The sequence below is a fragment of the Callorhinus ursinus genome, unplaced genomic scaffold (assembly GCF_003265705.2).
Source record: "Callorhinus ursinus isolate GAN/ISIS: 27379988/994484 unplaced genomic scaffold, GSC_fseal_2.0 scaffold9, whole genome shotgun sequence".
Classification (NCBI taxonomy): domain Eukaryota; kingdom Metazoa; phylum Chordata; class Mammalia; order Carnivora; family Otariidae; genus Callorhinus; species Callorhinus ursinus.
In genome coordinates, this window is record NW_027397071.1 from 53,382,088 (window position 1) to 53,404,834 (window position 22,747).

The window sequence follows — 22,747 nt, forward strand, 5'->3', positions numbered from 1 at the left end:
AGGTTAGAGAGAGACAAATACCATATGATTTCACTCATATGTGGAATTTAAGAAACAAAACAAATGAGCAAACAAAAAAAAAGAGAGAAGCAAACCAAGAAACAGACTCTTAACTAAAGAGAACAAACTCATGGCTACCAGGGGGTGGGGGGCAGATGGGTGAAACAGTTGATGGGGATTACGGAGTACATTTGTGTGATGAGTACCGAGTAATGTATAGAATTGTTGAATCACTATATTGTACATCTGAAACTAATATAAAACTGTATGGAATTAAAATGAAAAGCTCAGTTAAAAAAAAAAAAATGCCAGTCATGGAAGCTGAGGAGTCACTTGCATGACAGCCAAATGCAAACAGTTGATACTCAACTGGTCCTTTTCCAATAAAGGGCATTATTGGGACAACTGGTAAAACCTGATTGAGGATCTCGGGGGCGAAATGATGGTAATGCATCATTGTTTTCCTGAATTGGTGGTTATACTGTAGTTATGTTAGAGAGTGTCCTTGCTTTTAGGAAATACATACTAAAGATTTCATAGGTAATGTAGACAATGTACTTTCAAATAAATAACTCGGAAGAAACAAGTTCTATGTATTATTCTTACAAGTCTTCTGTACTTTGAAAGTATTTCAGAATAAAATGCATGATATGGAAAGTATCACAGTAAAGAACTATAATATACAGAAAGCTATTTTAGTAATGCTGCCACTGAAAACATTTTATTTAAAGGTAGTCTTAAATTTTATTCTTCCATTTTTTGAGAATTAACTAGATGAACTTAATGCTAAGCTATTTTACAGCTAGAATGTTTATTATTATCCAAGTAATGTGTTAAAATACTTTGTTTTGCTATTTAAGTTATTAAATTCTTTGGTCTATTTGGATTCAGTGTGTAGCCCACACAATATATAAAATAAGGTTCCCATTTTATTTTTAGGTTTTTTTTTTTAAGGAGTAGGGGACAGAGGGAGAGAGAGAGAATCTTAAGCAGACTCCACGCCCAGCACAGAGCCCAACACCGAACTCTATCTCATGACCCTGAGATCATGACCTGAGCCAAAATCAGGAGTCAAACACTTAACTGACTGAGCCACCCAGGCGCCCCTAAAATAAGGTTCCCATTTTAAACACATGCTCACACACACACACACACACACACACACACACACACACACACACTTCCCCTGATGCCCAAATCACTTGGCTAGAAAGTGGGAGGATTCAAATTGGATGTCCCTTCTGCCTCCAGTTCCTCCCTAACAGGGAGTGGAATGTGGCTAGGATGGTGCCAACTGTGGGCAAACGGATGCAGCAAGGGCCCCACTGGGGGAAGGACCGCTCTGTGTAAGACTATTCAAGCAGAGAGCCTGAGATAATTCCAATGCAGAGAGCCATCCATGGCCGTGAGATCCGCAGTCATTAGGGAGGAAAACATGACAATAAGGGAAAGCAATCTTGCATTTTAGAAACCCTGCTCTGACATTTATTGGCTTATACTTTCCTACAGTTTTAAGGAATGAAAAAAATCAATCAACACAGAGTTTTTTGTTTTGCTGGCTAATGTTGTTGTTTGCTGATTGATTTTGAAAAGCCTTTCAGCTATACATCCACTTTTGAGGTCAACCCAGGCCTCCCTCATCTTTTGTCCTACACCCTGTAGGGTGTAGCTGTCTGAGGGTCAGCTGTCTGACCCCTGAAAGCATTGGCGTTTTCGAGTCCAGACTTACACTTTGGCCTGGGTAATTGTCAGATTAAATGAGCCTCTGTACATAAAGCTATGGGGCCTACCAGCCCCTTCTTCTGCTTAGATTTTGTAAGAAGTTGAAGATGTCGGTCCCAGGCTGGGCACCCACACCAGTTGGGAAGATGACTTGTCTTATGCTTTTGTCTTTTAGGAAAGCGGGTATGCCTTGGAGAACAGTTGGCCAAGTCTGAGCTGTTTATTTTCTTCACTTCCCTTGTGCAAAAATTTACCTTCAGGACCCCCAACAATGAAAAGCTGAGCCTGAAGTTCAGAACAGGCCTCACCATCTCCCCAGTCAATCACCAACTCTGTGCAGTCCCTCGGTCCTGAAGTTGTCGGGAGGGAGAGGAGAAAGGAACGCAAGAAGTGCCGTGTCCTCTGAAGACACTGGTGCCTGCTCAGAAAGGAGGTGATGGAATGGAAAGTGACTCTGAGGGACGATCATAGGAACTGAACTCAGGAAGCATGATCCAAATCCCAGCCTTGCTAGCAGATCTTTTATGTTGTGAATGATTTACCTTTTCATCCAAGAGATGAAAAGCAGATAATGATTCCTCCTCTGAAGGAAGAGCTGCTGTGAGAATCAGAGGGAATAATGGACTTTGAGTGGTTTGGGAAACCATACAGCTTATCATAAAAATTTTAGCTGAAATCGGCCTCTTTCCTGCTTGCTTTAGACAGGGATTTGCTTCTAGCCTGTGGAGGTGGCTCAGGTCACAGTGGTGCCAAATGATTGGTAAGAGTTAGAATTTGGACCCTGGGGCAGCCAGAGGCTGACCACAAATGCTCTCACACTTGGTGGCACTATGCAGGCTTTATCTTGCTCCCACCTTAGAATGGCTCTCTGGGAAGTCAGCCAGGCAGCTATCACTCCCTATTTGTATTCAGGTTTCTATGAGAAAGCAGTTTCTGTGGTTTACCTAACCTAAGGAAACACTACCTTGGCTTTGGAATCAGGACCAAGCAGAGTGTGACCACTACCAACTAAACACGGGGAACAGGTTTGGGAAACAATGTGGAAATATGTTCTGCCCTTAAGGGTACCTCTTTGTCTTAATTCCTCTATCAGGCATCTCTTCTCAAGCTGTTCACATTGGATTTAACTATGGGGTAGATGTGAACTTTTCTTGCAAATAGATGGTCAGCTTTTGAATGGTTTAGTATTACCAGCCTAAATTCAACTGGGCCCTGGTGCAGTATTTTATAGCAGGGAACCAGAAATGCCAGAATCCTGCCCAATCCTTCTGCATGTACTTGCTGAGGGGAGACAATGGCCAGAAAATTGAAGGCCAGGTAACACTGATGGTCCACAGAGTTTTGACGCCAACCCCAATGCAAACAAACACAAAAACGCCTCCTAAACTGGACTAAACCATATGGAAGATCTTTTTTCCTAAGTTAGAGACCTTGTATGCTTCTGCCTGCTCTTCTGGAACTCTGCTACCACCATTTAAACAGGCCCATGTAACCCCAATGGATGATGAGAAATACATGGCCCGGTCATTGCTGTTGCAACCCTAGCTGACATCTTGCTGACCACCAGAGCTGTTCTAAGACCATCTGAGATGAGCTGGACCCAAGCATATCCAGCAGCTGAACGCAGACGCATGAATGATCCCAGCTGAGATGAGAATTGCCCACCTGAACCCAGCCTAAACTGCCAACCTTAGATTTATGAGTTAAATGGTTATTGTTTTCAGGTGCATTGTTACACAGAAATTGCTAACTAATACATTCCTTGAGGGTAGGAACAGTATCTTATTCAAGAACAATGCCTGGAACATGATAGGGCTCAAAAAAATAGTGAATTAGTAAATAAAATAAGGTAGAATAATTATGGGCTGGTGCTAGATTGGACCTATCACTCCAAATCAGATCTCTGCCACTACCCCTCTGTCCTTGTCACCTCATTCCAATGACCTATTTCTCAGTCCTCATGGCCAATTTCTCTAAAATCCTTCAGGAACACAGTGGAGGAATGCAAGCTTGTTCTTACCTCACTGTTCCATTTCCCAGGTGGCTGTTCCATTTCCCAGGTGGCTTTCTGGAATGGGGCCATCTATTCCTTTTCCCCGTGCTTACTTCTCAAGAATAGGCTGATGTCCCTGGATGGGTATTTTGTACTATCTGTGTTTTTGTGCATTCACCATGAGCTATGTGTTCTGCTGCGAAAAGCTAAGAACTTTTCCCTTTGCTTTTGAAGCAGATAAGAAATTAAGCAAGAATAAAGGGTCAAATGCAAAGGGCCACTTTCAGGGGCTGGCATGGAGTCATTGATGATGCCGTTGCAACAGTCAGGGTCAGAACAGAGGCCTCTCTCAGTCCAAATATTTCAAAGGTCCAAAAATATCACAGAGCTCTGATGTACATAAAACAACATTAAAAGATTCAAGGGGGTGGAGGAGTGTAGCACAGAGAGTCAGATGAACGGGGGGCCAGGCCTGAATTCAGTTCCAGGTTTTACCATTTATTAACTTCCATCTGTGAACTAAACAGGCTACTTTACTTTCCTGAACTCATACCCTAATCTGCAAAATAGAAATAAATGATACCTACTCTGGTAAATTAGGAAACTGATCAAAAGAGCCACTATCCCTCTCTGGGTCGCCTTTCTTTGTGGTACTCTTCCTGGTGGGACAATTATGTATAATTGCCCTGATACATCCAAGAATGAGCATGTCAGTTGCTCAATAAAATGAACAAAAGTTCCACAGATTCAACATGTTTCTTTTTCCTCTGCCCCGAGACCAGCAATGTCCCAGATAAAGGTCTGTCAGCCTACAACCAGTTGACAAAGACATAAAGCCGAGTCACAGCTGATTCAAGATGGACAGGCAATAAGACAAACCTATTTTTTTGTGAGCCACTAAGACTTTGGGATTATTGATTATGCAGCATAAGTTATCCTAAACTGTCTGATATATCAGCATTTTAATTGAGAGGACCATATATATTTATGTTTGTAGTTACCGTGAACACCAAATATGCATGTGTGTGTCTCTCTCTATATTATTATATATATATTATATACTATATATAAAATGTTACTTTAATACATATTAAACATATAAATTTATATATCAGATATATTATATAATTATTACATGTTATATTAAACAAAGTCAGTGTTTGGCATAGAATAAATTGTAGTTGTAATGCTGTTACAGTTATTTTAGACAAAAACTTTAGTTATTTCTACACCTTTTTTCTAGACAATTTGATCTTTTCCTCACTGGGTTCACAGAACAATATATTCTCCCTATTGATGACAGGATCATCATAAATCCTTTGATGGGCTGCTGTACTCTGAAATCCCAGTGTGCCATCACGGGTAGTCTAGGAGAATGGCACCCTCTGCATTTGGACTGTGCACGGCCATATGTGTGGGCCTGCTTCTTGGCTGGGTGTATGATAATTTTTGTGATCTGAAACTTGCTCACTTCATCAATTACATCTTTTAGTATTTCTGCCAAACAAGTGAACTCCTATCAATTCCCTACACAGACTAGGTCCTCTGTCATCTTCATGTTTTTAGATGAGCAATTTTTTTTCTGTAAAGAAGTATCTCATGACACATGGCAGACCCAGCCTAAACGTCAACTCTCCAGTGACATTTTTCTTGACTCTCCGCCAGCTGGTTGCTCCCTCCTTCATTCTCTGAGGATTTTATTCAAAAGTTTTCATTTCCTTTATCCATGTAATCTCCCAGTTACACTGAGCTTTTTGGAGGCAGTTGTGCCTTGCTCACACAGGCTCAGTCCCTAACAGTTTTGGTGCATAGTAGATGCTCAGTAAATGTTTGTTGGACCTATAGGATAGGGAAGAGGAGCCGAGTGACTAAGGCAGAGCAGCGGCACTAAAGGTGCACGGTGTCAGACATTTCCTGCTGCTATGTAGCAAGTTTCTGAGCTCTATGTGCCTTAACTTCACATTCAAAGACTGTACGCTAAGGTCCCTTCTAGTTCCAGAAATCTGACCTGTGGAGGGATCTTCTGAAATGGCAAAGCAAGGACCTTCAAAAAGCCACTCCTCCATAAAAGCGCTAGGAAACTAACAAAAGTTGTCAAAATCCACATTTCCACAACTCTGAAAAGTAACCAAAGTCTTGCAACAATCTGAGCATTGAAGGTGGAAAAAAAAAAATAAAAATAAAGGAGCTGGATCTCAGTAAGAACAGCAAGCTCTGTGGCATTTTAACTTACCCTATTCCCATTCTCTTCTCCCCAGCTCTGCAGTCTCCTTAAAAAGCAGCAGCCTCACAGCCATGGGGCTGAGAACACCGAGCACCAAGTAACCGCGGGAGGAAGTAGGACGGGTTTGGAGCACCAGATGACCTTCACTACTTGACCCGTGTGGCAGTTCCCTGAAAAGCCCCATTCTCAGGGCTGGTCTTTATTTGACCTGACTCAAGTTGAGTCTGTGTGAACTACACTGTAAGGCATTTGTGGAAAAACATCGGTAACAATTGTGCAACACTGCAGTAACCAAGGTGGTGATACCAGTTGGTGCTCACAAGAGGATTAAAAGGGAAAACTGGGGAAGGAGATGTCCATGGGAGCTTCAAACAGCTCTGACACATTTCTGGGAACCTAAAAGGCCAGGCACATGTAAGGACTGTGTGCCTGGCCAGGAAGGACCTGAGAAGGCCCTAATCTCTCATTCTGGCTGACCTTGAGGCTCTGCATAAGCAGGACATTAAAGCTAAGACAGAGTTGTAAACTACCTGCTAGTGTGTCCAAGATGTAACCCAACTCATATGCAGAGCCTTGAGACATTTACTGGTTCAAGGCACTTAAGGAAACCTCTGTCCAAACATGACTAACGCAGTACTAACAGAGCAGAACATCCAGTGGCTGCACATGATGGGGAATAGAAATTTTACAGAATTCGTTCCAGAAAGTCACCAAACAAGAAGCAACAAAACCGGCAACAGTAACAGACCTGGGTGGTTCCTGATTTCCAGAGTTTCTACATCATATCATTTAAAATGTCAATTTTTTAACAAACCAATTATGAACCAGGTAAAGAAATAGCAAACTATGGCCGACACACAGGATACAAAGCAAACAACAGAAATTCCCTGAGGACACCCAGACATTGGATTTATGATACAAAAAACAGGATAAGCTATTTTTTAACAACTTTAAAGTATTAATAAATTCTAATTAATATTTATTTCAATTTAAGAGACTTTAATACGAGACATTTTTGCATATATTTATAGTGTATCACTTGTTTTTATATGTAAGTATGCATTTTGAAAAATATCACTACAATCAAGCTACATAATTTATCCATCATCTCTATAGTTAACTTTGTGTGGGGGGGAGGGTGGGCAGGGGGTTAAGATCTAGCCTCTTAGAAATTTCAAGTATGAAATGCAATATTGTTAACTGTCATCACCATGATGTACATTAGATCTCCAGAACTTATTCATCCCACATAACTGAACCTTTGTGCCCTTTAACAAATACCACCCCATTTCCCCCACCCTCCAGCCCCTGGGCAACCAGTTTTACTCCCTGTTTTTATGAGTTCGGCATTTTAGATTTCACATTTAAGTGATATCATGCAGTATTTGTCTTTCACTGTCTGTCTTATTTCACTTAGCATGATGTCCTCCAGGTTCACCCTTGTTGCAAATGGCAGTGTTTCCTTCTTTTTTAAAAGCTGAAAAATACTCCTGATTTCTTCTGGTTGCCATAGGAAAGGACTGTCTTCCAGTTCTAACAGCCCTTTACTTTCTAGCCTGCTTTATTCTTTCTTATGGATAGCACATAGTCCCGGGTTTTTTAATCCATTCAGCTGCTCTGTATCTTTTGATTGAAAAGTTAAATCAATTTTCATTTAAAATAACTACTGATACAGAAGAATTTATTACCCTTTTGTTAAATGATGTGTTTTGTAGTTTTCTTCTTCTCTCCTGTTGTCTTCCTTTGTGTATTTTTTTTTTCTATTGATAGGCTTTGGTTTTTTCTTCATTTTCTTTTATGTAACTTCTGAAAGTATTTTTCTATGAAGCTTACATAAACTATCATAACAGACAATCTCAAGTGGGTAACCTCACTTATTAACAAATGTCTACACTTCAACCTCTCTCTTCCCCCAACATTATGTTAATGATGTCACAATTTAGATCTATTTATATTGTGTATCCATTAATATCATTTATAGTTGCTGTTAATACTTTGTCATCTACCCACCACTGTAAAGTAATATAGTATTATATTTACCTTGGCCAATGACTTCCATACTTTCTATACTCTTGTGTTGCTGTTTAGCATTCTTTCATTTCAACTTGAAGAACTCCCTTTAGTATTTCATTTCGGGCAGGTCTAGTGATGAATTCCTTCAGCTTTTGTTTATCTAACGATCTTTACCACTCCCTTATTTTTGAAGGACAGGTTTGTCAGGATAAGTATTCATGGTTGGCAGGATTTTTTTTTTCTTTCAGCTTTCTGAATATATCATCCCATTCCCTTCTGGACTGTAAGATTTCTGCTGAAAAATCTACGCATAGTCTTAAGGGAGTTCCCTTGTGTGTAACATGTCATTTTTCTCTTGCTGTTTCAAAATTCTGTCATTCACTTTTGACAATTTGATTATAATGTGTCTTGGTGTGAGTCCTTCATCTTATTTGGTATCCTTTGGGCCTCGTGGATCTGGATTTCTATTTTTTCTTCCAGGTTTGGAAAGTTTTCAGATATTATTTCTTTGAATAAGCTTTCTGCCCATTTCTCTTTCTCTTTCTGGGACTCCCATGATGAGTATCCTCTAAGTCTCATAAGCTCTCTTCATTTTTTCATTCTTTTTTCTTTTTTTCCATTTTACCAAATGATTTCCAATGACCTTTTAGTTTGTTGATCCTTTCTTCTGCTTAATCTAGTCTGTCACTAAAGCTTATTTTTGAATTTTTCATTTCAGTTATTGTGTTCTTCAACTCTATGATTTCTGTTCAGTACTTTTAAATATTTTCTTTTTGTTGACATTCTCACTTAGCTCATGCATTGTTCTCCTGCGTGAGATGTTCAGTGAACATCTTTATGATCGTTATTTTTAATTCTGTTAGGTAAATCAGAAATCTCCATTTCATCAGGGTCAGTTTCTGGAGATTTACCTTGTTCTTTTATCTAGAACAGATTATCCTCTTTCTTCATTTTCCTTGACATTCTGTGTTGGTTTCTGCACATTAGATAAAACACCCACCTCTTCCAGTCTTCACAGACTGGCCTCATATAGGAGATGAGCCTCACAAATCAGCTTGGCCAGAGATTCTGAAAGCCTCTCAAACCTGTGTGCTTGTCCAAGCTGCCATCTTTGCTTTTAGTGGCCCCCAAGAGAATAGAGTATGCCAAGTACTGTCAATGCCTCAAGAAAGGTGAGATAAAAGCCAATTCCTCACATAGCAGCTAGAAAAGTTTGGAGCATTAGGTGTGTGGTCCAATTCCTTCTCTCCTCAGTGAGAAGCTGAGAGCAAGAGTTTATCACTCATTTGCTCTACATTGAGCTGGGGAGTGGAGTTGTGGCAAATTCCTGCTCCCTCGTTTAGACCACACACTTTTTTTTCTTTAAATTTTTTATTGTTATGTTAATCACCATATATTACATCATTAGTTTTTTTTAATAATTTTTTATTGTTATGTTAATCACCATACATTAGTTTTTGATGTAGTGTTCCATGATTGTGCATAACACCCAGTGCTCCACGCAGAACGTGCCCTCTTTAATACTCATCACCAGGCTAACCCATCCCCCCACCCCCTCCCCTCTAGAACCCTCAGTTTGTTTTTCAGAGTCCATCGTCTCTCATGGTTCGTCTCCCCCTCTGATTTTCTCCCCTTCATTCTTCCCGTCCTGCTATCTTCTTCTTTTTTTTTTCTTAACATATATTGCATTATTTGTTGCAGAGGTACAGATCTGTGATTCAACAGTCTTGCACAATTCACAGCGCTCACCATAGCACATACCCTCCCCAATGTCTATCACCCAGACACCCCATCCCTCCCACCCCACCCCCACTCCAGCAAACCTGTTTGTTTCCTGAGATTAAGAATTCCTCATATCAGTGAGGTCGTATGATACATGTCTTTCTCTGATTGACTTATTTCACTCAGCATAACACCCTCTAGACCACACACTCTTTCAAATGGCTGTTTTGTTTTCTGTGCCCCTAGGGTCCTAGCAAGTGCTGGGTCATGCTAGCTCTCACAGATGGCTGGGTTAGAAGCCAGTCCCTTGGGTAGCAGCTGAAAAGGCTGGGGGGAGGGAGGTTAGGTGTGAAGTTGAACTCCTTCTAGGGAGAAGCTGAGGACTTGGTTTTATTGCTGTACCATGCTGGATATAGGAGCTGTGTGAAGTGCCCATACACCTGTTCAAAAATCCCAAAAGAGGAGTCATTACCTGTGCAGTCAGCTCCCAGAAACAGGCAAGTTAGAAGCCAAATTATCAGGCAGCAATTGGAAAAGTCAGGGCAGTAGTATAGTCTCCCTTCCAGAGAGATGCTGGATTTTATTGTGGAATGAGCCGAGATGAGGAGTCATAACAAGAGCCTGCAGGGCCATTCAAAACTGTTGCTTTCTCTATAGACCCAAAGGAACTAGTGAAGGCTGCCCCTTGCCAACTCCTAGAGACAAGAAAGTTAGAAGTTAGACCATCAGGCAACAGCTGGAAAAGTCAGGATAGTAGATGTATAGTTCAACTCCTTCCAGGGAGAAGCTGAAAGCTTGGTTTTTTCACTAGACTGAGCCAGGGGGAGAAGCTACATGAAGTGCTCATGAGCCTGCTCAAGCTCCAGAGGACTGGTAATTGCCTACCTCATCAGCTTCTACATGCAGGCTAGTTAGTGGGTAAATCCTCAGGCAGCAGGGAAAATTAAGAGTGCTAGATGTGTGGTCAAACCTCTCCAGGGAGAAACTCAGAGCTGAGCTTTATTGCCTATCACTCAGCACTGAGCCAGGGGAAGAGCCCGAGGAAGTGTTTGTGCACCCGTTTAAAACCACATCCTTGTACCTGGAAGGGATTATGCTAAGTGAAGTAAGTCAGTCAGAGAAAGACAATTATATGGTTTTATCACTCATATGTGGAACAAAAGAAATAGCGCAGAGGATCATAGGGGAAGGGAGGGAAAACTGAAGGGGAAGATATCAGAGAGGGAGACAAACCATGAGGGACTCTGGACTCTGGGAAACAAACTGAAGGTTGTGGAAGAGGAGATGGGTGGGGGGATGGGGTAACTGGGTGATGGGCATTAAGGAGGACACATGACATGATGAACACTGGGTATTATACACAACAAATGAATCACTGAACACTACATCAAAAACTAATGATGTAATGTATGGTGATTAACATAACAATAAAAAATTATTTTAAAAAAACTAATGATGAATTATATGTTGGTTAAATTTAAATAAATACAAAATAAAAAAAAAATAAAACCACATCCTTGTTCTTTTGAGGTCCTAGGAGACTAGCAAATACCAGGCCCCATCAGCAACCAGAGATGGCTTAGTTAGAACCTCATTCTTCAGGTAGCAGCCATAAAAGTTGGCATGCTGGATGTATGGTCCATACCTTTCCCTCCCCAGGGAGAAACTGGTTGCTGGGGGCAGGATTTATGGTGAGAGTATGTTTCAGCTTTTCCTACCTGTTTCCATATGGTTATTTCCTTAGTCACCTAGTATGCACAAGTCTCTCATAACGGTTTTTCTGGATTTCTCTCAGAAGTATGGATCCATGTGTGGCAGTTTATTCACTGAGTCCATGGATGGAGCATTTCTTAATTTCTTGTCTATTCAGATGCTCCTTCAGAGCACTTCCCTTATCTCTTCAGAGCGTCTTGAGACTGGATTTCTAAAGAAAACATTCTGCGCATCATCAGCAAGTCTATTTCAGCTAGTACATATATACTGACTTGTAGAAGATACTGTGCCAAGTACTGTGGGGGAAACAGATGAACCAGATATGGCCAATGATCTCAAGAAACAGTGTAGTGAGACAGACATTTGAGGGAAAAAAAAAAAAAAAGTAGATCACAGTAAGGTCACAAAGACAGAGCTGGAAATTTTCAGAACAATAGCTCTCATCTTGTTTGAGGAACCCTGGAAGGATTTATGGAAGAGGGAAATATTTGAGCTGAAGCAAGAGGCAAGACATCTAAATTGCAGCTTTTACTACTTACCGATAGCAAGTTGCTGCAGCCCAGGTGAAAAGGGAGTGGAGTGCTTCGCCATCAAAACCATAGCCAGCTTAAGAATCCAACTGCAGCTCTATCCCTGAGCATGTCATTGTGTACAGGAAGAGGTCTGAAAGTTTTACTTCACTACATTTCTGTGATCACAAATCACCTGAAACTTCAGAGATGCAGAATGTATACATTCAACCTACGCATCTAAAACAGAGCTGTCCAATTCAATTTTCTGTGACGATTGCTATTTCCTTACTTGCACTGTCCAATACTGTAGCCACAAGGCATGTGTGGCTGTGAGGGAATAAAATTTATGTTTCAATACCCATTGTGGCTAGCAGCCACCATATTGGTCAGTGCAGGTCAAGAACCTTTAGTTGCTCTTAGTGAACTAATCACAAAATTATGTGATGATGTTGGGCCAGAATTTATTGCTAAGTTCAGAAAGTTAGATTTACAGAAGCATGTTGTTTTGGGATAATGGGATCAATCTAAAGTAAGATGGGATTTCACTTTTTTCTCCATTTTTGCATATCTGGCACATGAACTTCATTCATGTGATAAAACAAGTATTTACTGAGCATCCCTTAACAGCAACAGAATTAAACCTTTCCAAGACATGTTCCAAGAACGTGGTACACCTGCATTTTCCTAAAAATTTCACAACTCATTTTAACAAACATGTAGAGATTAGGAAATAAGTAGGATGCTGGAAAAAAAAATAAAGTAGCTTTAAAAAAAATTGCTTAAGAGAAATTTGGGCTGGAAGTGACAGCTGATATGACTCAATGGCAGTATCAGACATCCAAGTGCCTTCTTCCTTGTTGTTCTACTGTCCCTGAGGTTGCCCCTCACTACTATTCACATCTTTTTGGCCAGAACCTAGTTAAATGGCCTCACCTAGTTACAATGGAGTCTGGGAAATAGTTATTCTCCCTCCCCCACTCCTCCATCACAGGATGGCAAATGTAACAAACTAAAAATAAGGCATTCTGTTACTAAAGAAAGGGAGAATGGTTGTGGAGAGATAAGTAGCAATCTCTGCCAAAGAAAACCCAGAAATATTCTGGATTTCATGATAATGCAAAATGTCTAGATCACAGTGATGAAACCAGAGACATAAAAGGGAACACCAGCAAATGACTTTTACACATCTTCTTATTCACCAAAAAATTCAAATGAAAAACAAAATTAGATGAATTAAATTAATGCAATTATTTTTCTTTAACAAACTAAATATTTGAAGTCCTTTATTTAAAGCAGCAAATAAACGTGCACTCGTACCCACTAAAAAATCCACTGTAATTGTCAGACACAGAAATCAGGAAATTTAAAATCTTTCACAACTATTATAGTTATTGGACAATCATTTATTTAAAATAATATCCTAAATACTTACAAAAATAAATCAAGTATTGCTTCTATTTTTCAAGTGTCAAAGTCTTTGCCATAGAAAATAGAAAGAACCTTTTTTAAACTAAATGTAACATTTAAGATACATCAAGTTTAATAACTGCACACTATTTTCTTTAATGGTTGTGCTTTACAAATTTCCAGACTACTTCTTTGCAATGTACAGGTTCACAATAGGCATGTATGCATACAACCATACACACACATTTTTACATAGGAATGTTTCTCATCAAATATGCATACGGAGAACCTAACACAGTACTGTGGCCTAAAAGCCACCCCCACAGAGCCAAATGTGCCAAAATACAGAAAGAGGTGTAGATGTAGAAACATTATCTAACATTCAAATTAGCAATCCAGTTACCAAAGATGATGACATTTTAATGAAGGACATTCAGTTTAATGTTTCTATATAAGACATTAATTCTTAATCTATACTAAATCATCAGTTCAATAGCCTTACTCACTGAAAAAATAGAATGAACTTCAAATATTTCTCAATACATTAAGTGATCACTGTCATTTGTATACACACAATTTTATTTTAAAAAGAGGAATATTAACCTTAGAGCAAATGCTCGAAATTAAGGATCATTTCCAAATTGGTCTGTTGTTTAATCTTTTATCACTGGGACATTCAATTCCTTATCAAACAGAGAAATGCTGGATTTCTCTTCCCTGGCATATGCACTCAAGCCTCACAACACAGACGTGTATAAATCATGGTTCATGATGAATATTTATAATGCTGCACCACCCACAGGGTGTCAATCTCACTACATTAACCAGATGTGGAAAAGAATCTCACTTCTGATCAGTTCCTGAATTTCTGTACGGTTAATCACAATAATACAGAACTTTACATTACTCTTGTATAAATACTTCTATATTGAGCATCTTAAATTCTACTTATCAACTAGAAAAGTGATAAATCACAAAATTTGTTTTTCTCTCTATTAAAAAAAAGAATCTAGCCTTCTGTCCTAATTCAGAAATTGCATGAATTATTTAGAAATTCCAAATATAATTGAAAATTTATGAGCAATTGACTGTGAAAATACTCATTTATTGAAATTGATGTTTTACAATAAATTCCAATAAAAGGGAGCTTGAAGAGCTTGTAAAATCTCAATTATAAGCAAGTAGTAAACACCAAAGGAGCAGATGTCTTACACTGACCAAAATATACCAAAATGCCATAATATCTGGAAAATTTTTATTAGCATGCTAAAATATTTTCAAAGGGCTATTTCATTTCACTAAAAGTTGCAGGCAAGCAGACTCTAAGAATATACAAAAATGCAAACCAACAATATAACTGCACCAATAAAAAAACATCAAAATCTAAGAGGTAGTCAACAGAAGTAACCCTGATGCGAAAACACATCCTGGTAGCTGCTCCCTAAATCTTAAGAGACCTAACTGCAATAGGAAATTCTTGTATTGTCAATGATTAGAAAAAATGTATTGGTAGAGAATCTACAAACCAAGTATTTAAATGAATAATACTGTAAATGGAACAATACTCAGATATGCAAAGAAAGGCTGACAATAAAATCCAGATCAGGGTCTACAGCCTGCAGGCCAAATCTGTCCTACTGTCAGTTTTTGTAAATAAAATTGTATTGAAACACAATAACATCCATTTTGCTCATATACATTGTTTATGGTTTCTGCTCTCACACCATCTGTCACAAGTCCAGTACTTGGGGCAGATCATATGGCTCAAAAAGCCTACAATATTTGCTAAAATATTTACCATCTCTCTCTTTACAAAAAGTTTGCTGACCCCTGGTCCAGACATCCGCTGAGAGAGATGCAGTTGTTGAATGGCTGGAAAGATTAACAACGAATGTCAGAACATAAGGTATTCAACTCTAAGGAATGCAAACTGCTCTTTATGTCACAATTCAATTCCATTTCATATCTGAAACAGTTCTAACATTTTTCTACTTTTCATTTTTGTCGTCAAATATCAAAGAGTATTTCCAAGTTACTATAAAAAGGTTTAGCAGAGCACTGTCCAATAGAACTTTTTGCAATGATGGACTTTTCTTATATCTGCACTTTCCAATACTGTAGCCACCAGCCCCACGTGGCTCTCAAGCATCGGGAAACGTGGCTGATGTGACCAAGGAACTGAATTTTTCATCTTAATTAATTTTATTGAAATTGCCACACATGGCTTGTGGCTATAATACCGGACAGCAGAGATTTAACTCAACTAAAGTTCTAAAGTGTGACTCTTAAAAATGGCCAAAAGAATTAGAAAATAAAACCTCTGAAAAGAAGAGGTCTGGACAGAAGTGGACTGAAGACCATAAACGGAGTCCCAGACAGATTCCTTAATTCGTAAACAAAAGTCAAACGGATTCCAGACTGTCTCCTCACTGCAACATCTCCTTGCAGTGCAAGGAAAAAACTATTACAGTATGTTTTTCAGCAAAAGCCCTGATAATCTTATGCTTAAAAGCAATAATTACAATCATATTAAAACAGGTGTGGACGTGCCACACAAATTATATTTTTTGCCTTGCTTCCCACCAGAAAAATCACCTTTTATAAAAGTCAGTTCATTCCATACCGTTAGCATGTCAACCATGCTGTACAGAAGCCCTTGTTTATAACAGGTACACTGAAGAACTATGAAGTCTCCTGAATCTGCAAAATCTCCAATTAGTCACTTTTACTATGGCAGAAGTCACTGCAATGGTCCAAACTTCCAAATGTTATATCTTCCATTACATGATAGAACAGACCCATCTGATGACAGATTTGAGGATAGAGGTAAAACCTTATACATATATAAAGTCAAAAAATATAGCTCTTGTATAGTTCTCCACGTACCTACCTCAAGACTATTTTTATATGGACCGAAACAATAAAACAAATATATATTTTTAAATTACTTATTACTGATTATACATTGTAAATTAACCAACTTACTGGTACCACTGAAGACATTAAACTAAAATATACCAAGTCAATGTGAACTTATAACACTCTCAGAAGACAAATGTTTGAGATGTGTGCCTAATGACATCTTCTACTCAAATGTGCTCCCTTCGAGAAATAGCTAATTTTATACTTTGTTTCCAAAGTCAGCTGACAAAATTAATTTTATGCATACTGATTTTTAAATAGCTGACATCCACCATCATAAATTTCTTTTTTAACCTGGCAGTTAACTGAAGGATACAAACTATTTTAAGGGCACTTCTGTTTATGGTTTCTTTTGTAGTTTAATCAGGTGTTGTAGCAGGAACTTTGACAGAGAGATTTCTCCTGGTGCTGGTGATGTGCCGCTGCTGCGCTAAGAAAGACCGGGCGGGGGTACACGCACCAGTGTCTTTGCCAGCACCACTGCCGCTCACAAGTCTAGACTCCATCCCCAGTTTCTGGAATGCTAGACTCTGAACAAAAATAAGCAAACAAATAACAAGACTATTTAGAGTCTGTAAAATGCTTTTCACATTTATTAAGTCACTTAATCCCCCAAATTCTATAAAGCTGTTGTTTTCCTCATTTTATAGAAAAAGGAAAGGGTTCAGAAGCTAATTAATCTGTGCATCATCATGTTAGCAAGGAAGAAGAAACGAAGGCATAAAATCCAGTTTCTCTATTTTAACCTACCGAATTCAAAACCATAAAAAACATTCTAAACTTCAGCTTAACTGTAACAATAAAAAAAGGTTCCAAAGTAAATCTTTGTGTTTGGGCCTTCACTCTACCCACTATGAGCATACACAGCACAAGAGAAAAGCTCAGATCAACGGTTCTCAAATGTGGTCCCCAGATTATCATTTGCACCACTGGGAATTTGTTAAAAATGCAAGTTCTACCTTGTAGACTCTAGCCAGACCTACTAAATCAGAAGTTCTGCAGATGAGTCCAACAACTTGTGTTCTAACAGGTCTTCTGATTCATGCATCACAGTTTACATTCACTATCGTCTATCTACATACTGATGGATACATGATGAATTACTGTGGTTATGGATGGTGGGTTTCATAGTAAGAGAAATCATTACTTTCTCTCACTAGACCATATAACAGAATTTTACTAAGCTTAGAACAGTGAGTTACTAGTATAATGCATAAAATATAGTAAATGCTCAAAAGACATGGGTGGTGGAGGGTGGGAGGGATAGGGTGGCTGGGTGATAGACATTGGGAAGGGTATGTGCTATGGTGAGTGCTGTGAATTGTGCAAGACTGTTGAATCACAGACCTGTACCTCTGAAACAAATAATACATTATATGTTAAAAAAAAAAAAAGAAGAAGAAGAAGAAGATAGCAGGAAGGGAAGAATGAAGGGAGGGAAATTGGAGGGGGAGACGAACCACGAGAGACGATGGACTCTGAAAAACAAACTGAGGGTTCTAGAGGGGAGGGCGGTGGGGGGATGGGTTAGTCCGGTGATGGGTATTAAAGAGGGCATGTACTGCATGGAGCACTGGGTGTTATACGAAAACAATGAATCGTGGATCACTACATCAAAAACTAATGATGTAATGTATGGTGATTAACATAACATAATAAAAAAAATTAAAGAAAAAAACAAAAACAAACAAACAAAAAACAAATCCTTTAAAAAAAAAGACAGGGGTAGAAAATGAATAAATAATGTGTTATTTGGCTCTAATATCTTTAATAATTTATGTATCAAGAGGCTACAGAGGAACAAAGAAAATAATGTTCCTGGTCTTAACTAGGATGACTGACTCATGCGGGAAGGTTCAGGGAACACTTCACCTATAATTTCCTTCATGGCCTTGCTAAATTAAGCCAGATTTTACCAAATAGAGAAGGGAAGGAAAGAGCACAGAAAAAAGTAGAGCGACATAGAAGAGCAGGCATGTTTGAAGCGGGGCACCCAGTTCTATGTGGTAAAGCACAGGGTCCACACATGGACAGAGTCCATAAAGTGATATTCTCTCATACTAAATAAGCAGCAGCTAAAGTAGATAATGGCTGTGTGTTACTCTCTCTGTGGATTAAAATAATCCAAAAGAACCATATATATCACGAAATGCTTGAAAACATCTTGCTGAGAGTAAGGATGACAAAATAAAATAACTTCAAATAATTTTATACTACTCTCTCATTGTTAAGACAGATAATACTGAAGAGTATTCCTGATTTTATTTTATTTTTTTAAGATTTTATTTATTTATTTGACAGAGACACAGCGAGAGAGGGAACACAAGCAGGGGGAGTGGTAGAGGGAGAAGCAGGCTTTCCACCAAGCAGGGAGCCGGATGTGGGGCTTAATCCCAGGACCCTGGGATTATAACCTAAACCAAAGGCAGATGCTTAACAACTGTACCACCCAGGCGGCCTGAGTATTCCTGATTTTAAAAAAACAGTGAAAGACACACTTAGAGGCTTTATGGGATGTTAAAATAAATGCTGAGTACTAGAAGAACTTAATTTTGCATTGCGCAGATATTCCTGCTTCTACAGAAACACATATGAAGCTCAAATTAAATATTTTCACTCAAATAAGACAATTTTTGAAATATTTATGAACTGTTGTATGTGTGCTTCATGTGTATCAGCTAAGGTTGATGAGTCACAAAATCAATTTCCTTATTTTGAGAAGATCAAAATCAACCAAAAACATTAAATTAAAATATACAATTTTAAGTATGACCAAAGTTAAAAAAAAAAGAGAGAGAGAGACTATGACAGGAGATACCTGAGTACAATGCACACAGTCAGGGTAACTTCTGTTCAGTTACATATGTAAACATGTACAGGTACTGATTTATGGTATAAATTATATTTCCTCCTATGGTTCCTGGTCAAAATGTTTGATAAGCACAACATCCAATCACTGGCTGAATGTCAACTCACCTTATTGTACCAGGCAGAAACAATGAGTTTTTCTTCATAATCACGGAATTTTGCTACCTTACATTCACTCTGCAAAAAGATACAAGGACTATCAAGATCCCAGAAATAAACCGAAACTACCAAAAATGGAATCATTTTTTCCTGTGCTCACTTAGAGAATTTTAAAAAATGCACAGTGTGGCATAAAGCAGTCAAAATCTGAGCAGAATCAATGGAGAATGCATGCACAATGCCTTTAAGAAAGAATAAGACCATGACTAGTAAATATTTATTTCAAACACTTTACTGGGAGATGTTCAGTAACAACAATAAACATGACACTGGTGATTCTCATGCTACCGTCCCACCATCTAGAGAAGAACACCTGGCTCAGATGACAGAACAGAGCTGCACCTGTGGGGGTCAGAACTAAGGAGAAAGAGGATACATAACATGTACCCCAGAAAATCCAAGACAAATTTTAATCTTTTAATTCCTGGTGATCTGTATACTAGACTGCCTGTGGCCGTATTTGCACACTTCCCTCGACATCTATTTAATTCCTCGAATATAGCAAATTTTGTAATTTCACTGGGCACCAGATACAGTTGACTCATTATAAACTAAACCATCTGAATTTTCCTACAGCAAGATGCTCATGTGCCTCCCTCATACCTTGTATGCTTTTTGTATCATGAGCATCTTGCTATAATATATATAAAACACTTTGCAAAGGAAACTAGAACATGTCCAATTATAAAATCTATGAACATACAATTCCAGACTGATATAATTAACTCAAGTAGTAAAAATGATACCATCATTAGCACAAAAATAACTTCTAAAATTTGAAGACTCAGCTAGTTAATGAGATGTCATCACTAACAGAGCTGTGCATGATTAGTAACCAATACTGCCATTTTAGTGCAAGGGCTTACTGGATTCTGTGAGCACTTTCTCCCCCCCTTAGGAATTGCAACTAAGCAGCTTTACTTAGGTTCAAGTGAGGAACATGGAGAAGAGAAAGAAAATCTGGTTAACTGAGTATGGTACCTTTTTTAAAAGGTGAGTTTGGTTTCTTCCTTCCTTTCCCTTTCTTTCTTTCTTTCTTTTACATTTTCTGAATGAACGCTAATCCACATAATTTTAAAAGGAGCTAATATTATAGCAGAACTCTATTAGACACTAAGGGATATCCACATGATTGGCTGTTGTGGGAAGAGAGATACAAAGCAGCAGAGTACACACACTCGCAGAGACCAATCTCATGGGCTAGCGAGATTCTGTAATAAACACCGAGTGCTAAAACATGACATCTCTAACTTCTGACCTCAACCAACCTCTTGTGAGACTTGATCATTTACGGCAGATATATGACAGCAATTAATCACCAGGGTTACAGAGGATAATTAAAAGGAGATGTGTGAATATGAAAATTTTACCTCCAGAATCTCAATTCTTCTCTCTTTCTCTGCCAACTGCTTTCTAAGTAGCATTATTTCAGCTGATGCTGGATTTAATTTGGGATCTAAAGTTTTTATTACCTGTTTAAAAAAAAAAATATTTTACATTTACTTTATTTTATCAAGTATTGAAATAAAACATCGTCTATAGTATCTCTGTAAATAAAGTGGAAAATTATCCAGAAAGTAAAATTATCCAGGTGCTAACTATGGCTTATTTGGCAATTAAATTTGAATAACAAAAACAGCATTCTATAAAGGTACAATGGTATCCAACTTCAGTACAAAAATGGAAAGATCCCTCTCCCAAAATAAAATTTCCTTTCTCACAGGCTTGGTACTCAGACAGTAATTTAGTCTTATTAAGCTTTGAGCACTAAGGTCTTGAAATAACACTTTTCATATTTATATGATGAGTATTTTTTTAAATTAAAATGAATTTGATAATTATATGGGCACTTACTGATTATACAGAGTAACAAAAAATTCATAGCAACAATCTTTTTACTACCATTATCTAGTTAAATGTAATTCAATATATGAGAGCAATATAATAGAATCTGGTGATTTTATCTGAAAACCAGAGGGTGGCTCAATCACATTTATGGAAATTACTAACATTTAGGTAAAAGATATTCAATCAGAATGTTGTTCAGAGACTCAACCAAACTATGTAGCCAGCAGTATAACAAGAAATTAACTCAGAAATATCAGGTGTATGTCAGGAACAGAAACAAATTTCCAATAATAAGATCATCTGTATGATGTAATTATGAATCTATTAACAAAGATTTAAAATGATTTAAAGAGGAAGATTTCACCTATATTTATAGCGGTAAAGGAAAAAGACTAAAAGGTAATATGCTAAACATTCCTGCAGTTCGTTCGAAACAATTTGCTGAATGCCGAATATGGCAGGCACTGATGGGGGCACGCGGGGATATAGGAGACTCAGTGCCTGCCCTCACGGAGTTCACATTATAAAAGCAGAGTTTAAATCATAATTTAACTACAAAGACACATCATAATTTGTTACCTCTAGGTGATAAAAAGTATGGTTGTGACTTTTCACTATTTTCTGAATTTTCTATCATGGACATTATGTTACTATAATTAACTCTCCCTCCAAATAACGTAAAGGGAAAAAAATTAAATCATATTTATTATACAAGCAATTTTCTTTTAAATGATAGTGCTTAATGATGACAAGAATATGATATTCATTGTCAGTGCTTTGTCTATTGTAATCCTTTTAGAATATCATTTAGAAATAAGTATCAAGCATCTTAAAATTTTCTTACCCTTTGACCTAGAACTTCCATTTGACCCATTAACCTAGGAACAAGGCTAAGATAATAAACCAAAATAAGGGGCAAGGTTTCTTTTTTTTTTTTTAAAGATTTTATTTATTTGAGAGAGAGAGAATGAGAGATAGAGAGCACGAGAGGGAAGAGGGTCTGAGGGAGAAGCAGACTCCCCGCCGAGCAGAGAGCCCGATGCGGGACTCGAGCCCGGGACTCCAGGATCATGACCTGAGCCAAAGGCAGTCACTTAACCAACTGAGCCACCCAGGCGCCCAAGGGGCAAGCTTTCTATATAAATATGTTACCTAGAGTCTTATTTCTAGAAGAAGAAAAAAGAAATGGAAATGAACTATTTCCAACAATGGGATGATGATGACTAAGTCAATTATGATATACCCCACTCAACTGAGTATCATACAGCCATTCTTTTATTTTGCAAGGTCTGCTCCGTAAGTATCTGTCTTGCTTACTGCTGTATTCCCAGTGCTTAGTGTAACAGGTGTTCAATAATTATTAAATTACATTTATATAACATGAGAAAATTATTTTCACTTTTAAAATGTGTTTTAACTTTTAAAATCATATGTGCTATGATCATACAAATTGTGTGTGGGTGTGCGTGTGTGTGCGTGTGTGTGTGTGTGTGGTATTGTGGTCAGCAATCACGGAGACAATATACATTGAAAAAAATGCTCTGGTAAGAAAATACACCAAAAAGTTAATAGTAGTTATCTCTGAGAACCTTTCTATGTTTTATGTTTTCTACTGAGAACATTTATACTTTTGTATACTTTTAT

At 38.1% G+C, this 22,747-nt stretch overlaps 2 protein-coding genes across 4 annotated transcripts in view; one reads left to right on the forward strand and one right to left on the reverse strand.

Moving 5' to 3' along the window:
- The window catches only part of CYP2J2 (cytochrome P450 family 2 subfamily J member 2), a 34,759-nt gene extending 32,345 nt beyond the window's left edge, over positions 1–2,414 (forward strand). Inside the window, 1 exon segment of the mRNA XM_025871915.2 lies at positions 1,898–2,414. Within this exon segment, the coding sequence (XP_025727700.2) occupies positions 1,898–2,076 (179 nt within the window). The 3' untranslated portion in view covers positions 2,077–2,414.
- Positions 1–22,747, reverse strand: part of HOOK1 (hook microtubule tethering protein 1) — a 90,759-nt gene that overhangs the window by 14,654 nt on the left and 53,358 nt on the right. For 2 of the 3 annotated variants that reach the window (XM_073896652.1, XM_073896651.1), the window contains exons 21-23: positions 20,626–20,727; positions 19,205–19,273; positions 16,551–16,758 (exon numbers count right to left, since the gene is read on the reverse strand). In XM_073896652.1, coding sequence (XP_073752753.1) covers positions 16,588–16,758; positions 19,205–19,273; positions 20,626–20,727 — 342 coding nt within the window. In that variant the 3' untranslated portion in view covers positions 16,551–16,587. Of the gene's footprint in view, positions 1–10,146; positions 10,370–11,392; positions 16,759–19,204; positions 19,274–20,625; positions 20,728–22,747 lie in introns of those variants that run through there. The other variant, XR_012379453.1, reaches the window with a different exon arrangement.